Source organism: Oratosquilla oratoria, chromosome 35, assembly GCF_046742065.1.
Source record: "Oratosquilla oratoria isolate Oo_2021 chromosome 35, ASM4674206v1, whole genome shotgun sequence".
Classification (NCBI taxonomy): domain Eukaryota; kingdom Metazoa; phylum Arthropoda; class Malacostraca; order Stomatopoda; family Squillidae; genus Oratosquilla; species Oratosquilla oratoria.
The window spans coordinates 6,740,845-6,750,844 of NC_134811.1; the positions used below are offsets into that span (position 1 = coordinate 6,740,845).

General features: G+C 41.9%; 1 protein-coding gene across 1 annotated transcript; it reads left to right on the forward strand.

Moving 5' to 3' along the window:
* Nucleotides 1-8,797: 8,797 nt before the first annotated feature.
* LOC143018784 (rhodopsin-like) lies at nucleotides 8,798-9,934 on the forward strand. The gene has a single exon (XM_076174363.1). The coding sequence runs from the start codon at nucleotides 8,798-8,800 to the stop codon at nucleotides 9,932-9,934; it is 1,137 nt and encodes a 378-aa protein (XP_076030478.1).
* The last annotated feature ends 66 nt before the right edge of the window (nucleotides 9,935-10,000 follow it).

Here is a 10,000-nt window from a genome sequence, read left to right on the forward strand (position 1 = left end):
CGACGTTCTCCACACTGGAAAACAAGAAGTCTAAAGTACACCGCGGGCCTGAATGTGTTGGTTATGTCTGTAGCATAGATAGAAGACTTCCTTGATTAACAGTGAAAGAGTATTTAGTATTGTCTGTCCCTAATCAGCAGATCGGTCCCCTGGGACAATATCGTACAGAAGAGATGAAGGCATAGAAGGGGTAAAAGAAAGATTTAACAAGGGTGGCAGAACAGAAGGATAGTAAAACTAAATATGATTTCTGTATCTTGGAAAACTACACTTGCTTAGATATAAAGCATTCAAGCTCAATGGTTGTATATGAAAATGTAGGTTCTGTAAGAACCGAGGCCTCAGAACCTCATGATATCATTGGTACTTTTAATACTGTGGTTTGAAGGAGTGGACGTCCTTTTCGCGCGGCAGTCGCGAGAGTCGCCTCCATCCGAAATTCACACGGCCTTCTTCACACCTGCGGCGAAGTGAGCTCGAAGATGGATGCTTATGACGGCGACCCGCACCTGGCCAGGCCACCGGGAATCTTCTTCAGAGGAACGGTGAGAGCGTTCGAAGACACAAGGGCAGAATAAGGGAACTTTGGACGAGGTCCATAGCCTGAGAGAGTAACGAACTGAGACTGCCCTAGCTGTCGACATCGCCTTTTTATCAAAACATACTGACCAGCAACCTCTCAAGGACTCAAGGAAACTAGTCAGTGGCGGAAGCGGTGAAGAGCAGTGACAGCCCACTCTCTCAGGTGGTCGGAGTTCACCTCCGCCCTTGCCATGAGGCGATCTCAACGATAAAAAAAGACTCCAAATATGAAGGAAATCTGGGTCACCCAATGACTTAGTGCATAAAATGAGAGGGAATCTTCGGCACCTGGTCAGGTGTCCGGGGCACTTTTATAGCAGGATGGAAAAAGAAGAAAAAGTTGGCCAGAAAACACTTTGTGCGTGCACAGTAGATAAGTCTTCTTGTATGAGAAAGAATAAAAACTACTTAGCGTCTAGAAGGCAACATCTATATATTCTTCCTGACTATTGCCAGACAACATTGCTTAGTTCAAATTAAATCCTTTTTCCACTCAACAAGAGCGTTTTCTACCACGTTTTATCCCTTGACAGCGAAGATCGATGAAAGTGTTTATTATGGTTACCACCAGAAATTTTTGTTCAACTGAGGGAAGCCCCTTTGCACTTGGAGAGTTGAGTATTCCCTTTCTTTTACTATCACAGCGGATTGGTTACAGTGACAGAACATTACTAATACCGACAGAAAATCTTTCGGTTCTCAACGGGATCGGATGCAGAAAATAGATAATGATCTTCATTCTTACCTCTAGATTTACCGACTGGAAACTCACAAGCCGGACATCTTCGGGCATTCTCAATTATCTCTGTAGATATATATATATATATATATATATATATATATATATATATATATATATATATATATATATATGTGAGAAAGGCAGAGGGGAAACATAAATAGAACGAGTGTTTCCCCTCTGCCTCTCTCACAACCTGTCAAGATGTCATCTATATATAAATACAAATATATATATATATATATATACATATATATATGTATATATATGTATGTATTTATGAATGTATATATCTATATGTATATGAGTATATATATATATATATATATATATATATATATATAGATATATATATATATGCTCTTGCTTGTGCTGCATTAGTGCTGGCTTGTTTCTATGTTAGCAACTGGTGGAAGAAAGAGGAAGTTGCCAATACCTGATGCCATGTTGTCATTGCGTGGGCAATCTGGTCGTACAACTGTGCAATTACAGTGGTTGTTCCTTGGTATTGTCGGAATCTACATTGACGGGAGATGTGTCCTTCTTCTTCTTTTTCAAGATGATGTCGGTCGCAGTCTTATGTTGATTACGTTTCCCAGTATCTTTGCAAATACCTTGAGTAGTGAGATTGGACTGAAGTGTTTTATTCTGTTTTATAATCTTCCCGAATTCGGACCCAGAGTAATAATTACATTCTTTCATTTATTGCAATTGGTAGCGCCTACATCTAACCTGAACTTACACCTGTGCTCCCTCGGCATAATTACCTCTCTTTTCTATTTCATCCTACACTTACATGGAGAGAAATGTGTTGGGGATTTTCTTCTTCTCTGTGAAGACAATAACCAATAATGAGATCCATAACTAGTAAATCTCAAATTATTATCTTTTTTTCATGGTGCTACCCTCGACTTTCAATTTTTTCTTGCCCACCGTTATTTTATCATAAGCCCATTTTAGATTGCACTTCTTGATGCAATGGTTTGGTCTACTTTCTTTTCCTGATGTCCCGTTCAACGTCAGTTGCCTGTCACGCTACTCGACCTCCATGCATAATCCTTCCCGTGATCTTCCTTACGCTGCTGCGTTGTATGTTCTGCCGGCTGAAACGACCTTCGATTAATGGAGTCCCAGTCATGTCCCTATCAGTGGCAGTAACTCCATTGCCTGACTATCATTGCAAATGTCCGATCCGTGATGATTCGGCTAAGCAGCCCTTCTAAGGATTCTTCGTCCTTAGAGTTCGCCAGCTATCTTCAGCAAGGATTCTTCGGTGAAAAAAGTGCAAGGCAATCTCAAGGAAAAGATTTCTAGGTTGCAAGTTTTTACAGAATTCTCCCCCACAATAAGTCTTCCCGTCCATTTTGAGAGAACTGTCTACTCTACAAGTCGCTTCGGATGCTTCAATTCTGACATTATATCAGATATTCTTGAAATTTCACTATCCACATACTCCGGACTACAAGTTCAGTGTACTCTGAGAAACGGGGATGATAACAAAAAAAAAAATTTTTTTTTTAATCTAAAAATCTTCTAGTACTACCTTTGCACGATAATTATATAAGACTTTCTCATATTCTTTAAAAGTTGAGCAGAGAAGAGAGAAGGCACGAGATACATATGAATTGAGAAACGGTTTGAATGAACGATACAATGATGTGGCCAGGAGGGATTTCTCTTCTCTACTTGCGTATGAAACTGTGGAGGTAAGCCGGCTTTGTCTGTTAGACCCAACAGTGGATATGTTGTGTCTTGTTCACTATAAACCCACTATCGGAGAAATAATATCGGAAGTACAGGAAAACTGTATATTTCGACTACTATCTGTAGTCCTCTTCAGCAGAAGAGGACTACAGATAGTAGTCGAAATATACAGTTTTCCTGTACTTCCGATATTATTTCTCCGATAGTGGGTTTATAGTGAACATTTACAAATGTGTTATAACATACCAGTTTCCAATGTTGTGTTTTGCTGCATTGCTTCTGACCCGCGCAGTGGGTGGGGGATCAATGAAGGCCCTTCACACACAAAGAACTAAGATTAGAAGGAAATAGATGGGTGGGTTCATGATCTGTAAAGCTACCCCCCTTTTGAGGGTAAAAAAGCCTTTTGGTATGTAGCCTGATAGTTAAGGCATTGTGACAGGTTGGTAAAGGTGGGTGAGGAAGACGTGAATCAGAATCCAAGTTTATTTCTGACTAGTTTCGCACAAGTAGGCTTCTTCAGATAGATCGATAGATAAGTAGATAGGCAGAAAGATGTATAGATAGATAGATAAATAGATAGACAGATAGATAGATAGATAAATAGATAGACAGATAGATAGAAAGAATGAGAATCCGACAAGAAATAATGGTCTCAATCTGTCAGGAAATAGATTTAATTTGGAAGTGGGTAGAAACAACTTCGCCAACCGTGTAGTTAATGAATGGAATAAACTTCCTGCAGAGGCAGTGCGATGTAGTTCAGTTCGAAGCTTTAAGATTCGTTTAGATAAACATTTAAGCTAGATACTGTAATGACTGCCATTCAATTTATATTATTTGATTATTTATTTGTTCTTATTTGTCTTTATCTATTATTTGCTTAATTTCCATTTATTATTATTTATCTGTCAGTTTATCATTATTTACTATTTACCTGTTTGTTTACTATTCAACTATACCTATGTATTATTTATTATTATTTATATTATTATAATTTCTATTTTATGTTATCTATTTTTTATCATTTATATTTTTTTTTCGCATTCGACCTAGTTAAGGACTAAAAGTTCTCTTGTCGGCATGCTCCGCCTTTGTAATCCTTTGCCTTTGTAGATAGATAGATAGATAGATAGATAGATAGATAGATAGATAAATAGATAGGTAGGTATGTAGGTAGGTAGGTAGGTAGGTAGGTAGATAGATAGATAGGTAGGTAGGTAGATAGGCATATAGATAGATAGATAGATAGATAGATAGATAGATAGATAGATAGATAGATAGATAGATAGATAGATCAAATTTTCCTCAACCTCTATCCACATGTTCCTTTGTTTCTTTTTTCGGTGCCCTATCCGTCTTCCTCACTCATCAAGCACTTAATAGTTTTCCCCTTTTCGATGCCTTTATCTTCTTCATGGGCGGCATCTTCAGTGTTAACAACTCGCTCCCATATAAGTATTGGTTACACTGTACATTTTACCTTTCAGTTAGGATTCTTTCAAACACCTTTCCTAATCTTTTTTCAATATTGTTCCTTCTTCCTTGTTTCAGAATTTCTTTTGGTTAGACATACATTTTTTCATTTCCATCTTGTTCATCGCCTCTTCCACTTCTTGTTTATGTGATATAATACAATTTTTTTTTTCTTGCATAATAAACTTGAGCCTTGCAATTTCTTGTAACCTCATGGATGTTAGATTAGACGAAGATGTTAATGTACGATTATATGGTGTAGGTTAGGTTCGTCGACACCAGTGAAGACATCATCATCATCATCATCATCATCATCATCATCATCATCATCATCATCATCATCATCATCATCATCATCATCATCATCATCATCATCATCATCATCATCATCATCATCATCATCATCATCATCATGATCGTCATCTCTCCATCATCATCATCATCATCATCATCATCATCATCATCATCATCATCATCATCATCATCATCATCATCATCATCATCATTATCATCATCATTATCATCATCATCATCATCATCATCATCATCATCATCATCATCATCATCATCATCATCATCATCATTATCATCATCATCATCATCGTCACCATCATCATCATCATCGTCACCATCACCACCACCATCATCATCATCATCAGCATCATCATCATCATCATCATCATCATCATCATCATCATCATCATCATCATCATCATTATCATCATTATCATCATCATCATCATCATCACCGTCATCATCATCATCATCATCATCATCATTATCATCATCATCATCATCGTCACCACCACTATCATGATCATCATTACCATTATCGTCACCACCACTATCATGATCATCATCATCACCATCATCGTCACCACCACTATCATGATCATCATCATCACCATCATCATCAGCATCATAGTTTCTTCAAGCAAGCCCCTCATCATCATCATCATCATCATCATCATCATCATCATCATCATCATCATCATCATCATCATCATCATCATCATCATCATCATCATCATCATCATCATCATCATTATATCATCATCATCATCATCATCATCATCATCATCATAGTTTCTTCAAGCAAGTCCCCACGCAGTCACCATTCCTCTTCCAAACAGTTCTTGGCAGAATCGGTCGGCTTGTTCCAGCCATAAGTTCTGTGGGCGCCCCCTTATTCTCTTCCACCTAGTGTTGTCTATGGTGGAGGTAACCCTATGACTGGGATAAACATTAAGGAAACGTGCCACATGTCTATGTGACCAGAATTGACGTTCACGAGTTACGCTGGAAGCAGGTCTTGACTGAGTCTCACAGAACAGTCACAGATTTGATGCAGTCATTCCAGAGATACCCCATAATTCTCCGAAGGCACTTGGTGCCAAATTCATCGAGACGCCTCTTCAATTCAGTATTCAATATTTATATCTCGCACTCATATAACACGACAAGGAACACAAGCGACATGAATATTTGGATCTTAACCCTCCTGTATAATTATCGAGTGTCATATACTTTGGTTGGACGAACCCACAGCACCAAAGGCCTGACATGACCCACCACTATATGCGCAACACTATCAAAATCTATAAAAAAAATTGCAAGACCTTAGTGTCCTCACCAGTTGCATGGAAAATTTGAACTATATCATCCAATAAACACACAAACATCTGTATCTTCGTCTTGGTCCAGAAGACTTGAAATCTAAACAGCATCGCCTTTCTGTGCAGTTACTTGAGGGCTGCAACAAGGACTTCAAATGACTCCACAAGGAAAACATAACAGATAAAGACCAAGTCAATGACCTTAATGTTGCCTATGGATACTCCGCAATAACATTTATATATAACTCTGTCCATGTAGGTGGTGAAAAGTGTCGGGGTGAGGAAGTTCCCCTTCATCACTCCTAAGTTAACAACAAAAAATTCGGACACTCCTTCTCCAAACTTCACAGCATACTCTGTCCCAGAGTATATGCCAGGCATCAGATCAGTAATCCTTGCATGAGTCCAGCGGGTTCAGACACGATCCCAGGGAACCTTACATAGCAACTGAATCATATGCCTTCTGGAAATCAACATAGGCTGCAAGCAGCCTTTGTTAAAACTAACGTAGACACTATAGAAACATAGAGCGCTAGGACTCTCCGGGCGTGAACTCAGATTATTCAGACCTCTGAAATTTTATCATATGGGAGCGAACTCGTACCAGTAAGAATTAGACAAGCGTACTGAGCAATATAATAATGCAGTAATTGTTGCAGTCCTGCTGGTTCCCTTTCCCCTTTCATAAAAGAATGACCAGTCCATTTTTCCAGTCAGGGAGAATGGCACCGGATTGGCAAAGGGTAGAGAGCACCTCAAACAAACCGTGAATCATGACATCAATTCCGGTTTTAGCGACTCTGCACTGACGTTGTAGATGCCAGCCGCATTTCCACCCTTCCACTTGAATATAGCTTCTCTAATCTCACTCATAGTGGGGGGGGGGTGTTCGAAGGGTCATCCGAATGCAACTCTTCAAAGCGTTCGGCCCAGAGAGCTTTATACCCATTCATGTTTGACATTAGATTGCCTATCATCTCTTCATACAGTGCTCACCTGAGTCACAGACATGTAGCGGCGTTTTCTTAGAACTTGGTAACCAAGTCTGAGCTCATTCCCATTGAAATAGCCCTCTGCATTCTCAACGGTTCCCCTGATATACCTCTTCTTATTTCTCATCAAGAGTCAACCATGTGTTCGTATAGGGCCCCTGCTAATTTGACAGCACAACACATCTCTATTTTCTCCATTGTCTTACGCAATACCACTCCACTACTCGACCTTAGACGCTCTCCAATGCACTCCTCGGTGAAAATGTTCCATAGTTCTTAAGAGTCTTCAGGGGCGCCAAGCACTTCGAATCTTTTGTAGACTGATAGTACATACTTCTGAGTACACATATCATTCTTGACTTTCTCTAGAAGAAATATTGGTGGATCACATTTCGAGATTCCCTTGAAGTTGAAATGAGATATCCATGTTGCAACCAATTACCTCATCACTAGCGAAATCTGCAGTTTTGTAAGATCCTTCAGGAAGTACTGATTTCCCCGCCTGACAAAGCATATACGGCAAAAATAATTACCTCGGTTGCAACTAAGCACCTTCTGACGTAAACACCTCACCTTTATCCATTAACCTTCTGTGATGATGCCTTCTTGTATGGGTGCAAAGGGGCTTATGCGTATGTGTGAGCACGGTATATTTATGTATATATGATCTTTATGTATATACAGGTGTGTGTGTGTGTGTGTGTGTGTGTGTGTGTGTGTGTGTGTGTGTGTGTGTGTGTGTGTGTGCGTGTGTGTGTGCGTGTGTGTGTGTGCGTGTGTGTGTGTGTGCGTGTGTGTGTGTGCGTGTGCGTGTGTGCGTGTGCGTGTGTGTGTGTGCGTGTTTGTGTATGTGCATGTGTTTGCGCGTGCATGTGTGTTGGGGGTGCGGGGGCGAGCGTACACATGTGTTATAGATATGTAAATATGTTGACATAGTGAAACCGATTTTCTAAATACATAATTACAACACCTGTCCAAATCAGTCTTCCTCTGTGTAGCTTTTTTATCACAGCCTGCAGAGTTTACGTTCAGAGTCTGTTCTCTGTCAGAGCTTACTTTCGCAAAGAGGGCAGCAGATAAAGACGACCAAATACAGTGGAAAATAAGGTAAAGATGGATTGTTGTACGTCATAAGTCGGTAAGTGGCGACTATGGGATCTGGCGGCGACAGCAATGACACACATTAGTATATAAGGGAAGGGAACGAAGAACAACCTCGCAGTAGCCGTAAAGGACTTCGCAGACACACCCAAAGACGTTACTGGAGTAGTTCTTCTGAAAATTCTTCAGTCCATTGCCTAGGAAAAGGTATTTACCTCAAAACGTGTCACATTCTCTTCAAGATCTGTTGGTTTAAGTTGTTCTTTCTCTTCTAAAAGCTAAGACCTTCTGGGACAAGGACCTTCATGTTTTCTTCTCTCTGTTTTTGCCTCACCTTCGCTCTCGCTTTCACAACTTTCTAGAACAACCGCATTCTTGCTTTCTCACTTATATATCTTTACTATCACCTGGGCCACATCCACTGTTTGCCGCAGTCAGACTGGGCTAATGTATCTATTGTATTAAGACAATGCGTCAATAACATTTCCCATGATGATATGGTGACTGCAGCATTCTTTGGCTTAGAGAAAGAATTCTGATTAATCGGTACATCAGCCAATCCACAATTACAAATTTTCTACTCACAGATGTCTTACTGGAGTAATCCCGCCAACATGGCTGACACCAGTCTACCATCGACCAACCCCTATGGCAATTACACCGTGGTGGACACGGTGCCCAAGGAGATCCTCCACATGGTGGACTCCCACTGGTACCAGTTCCCCCCGATGAACCCCCTGTGGTACGGTCTGCTCGGCTTCGCCATCTTCGTTCTTGGAGCCATGTCCGTCATCGGCAACGGTGTCGTGATTTGGGTCTTCATGAACACCAAGAGCCTCCGCAGCCCCGCCAACACCCTGGTTGTCAACCTGGCTCTGTCCGACTTCCTGATGATGCTGACCATGTTCCCTCCCATGGTCATCAACTGCTTCCAGGGCACCTGGGTCCTGGGTGCCTTCTTCTGTGAGATTTATGCCTTCGCCGGCTCCCTCTTCGGATGCATCTCCATCTGGACCATGGTATGGATCACACTCGACAGGTACAACGTCATCGTCAAGGGTGTGTCCGCCGAGCCCCTCAACAGGAAGGGCGCCATGCTCCGCATCCTCTTCACATGGACCATGGCCCTCGTGTGGTGCCTGTTCCCCTTCTTCGGATGGAACCGCTACGTGCCCGAGGGTAACATGACCGCCTGCGGCACTGACTACCTGACCGAGGACACCTTCTCCCACAGCTACCTGTACGTGTACTCCGTCTGGGTGTACTTCATCCCCCTGCTCGTCATCGTGTACAGCTACACCTTCATCATCAAGGCTGTTGCCGAACACGAGAAGCAGATGCGCGATCAGGCCAAGAAGATGGGCGTCAAGTCCCTCCGCAGCGACGAGGCCCAGAAGACTTCTGCCGAGTGCCGTCTGGCCAAGGTGGCCCTCGTCACCGTGTCCCTCTGGTTCATGGCCTGGACTCCCTACCTCATCATCAACTACACCGGCATGCTCGACAAGCAGAAGGTCACACCCCTCTTCTCCATCTGGGGCTCCCTCTTCGCCAAGGCCAACGCCGTCTACAACCCCATCGTGTACGCCATCAGCCACCCCAAGTACCGCGCTGCCCTGCAGAAGAAGCTACCTTGCCTCAACTGCTCCACCGATGGTCAGGACAGCCACCACGACAACAGCACCACTACCTCTGCCCAGGCCCAGGAGAAGTCAGACAACGCTTAGAGGAGCAATCATGTGTGGTGGGCCTTGACAGAGGCTTTACTGACGACATTTGGAATATCTTTCTCT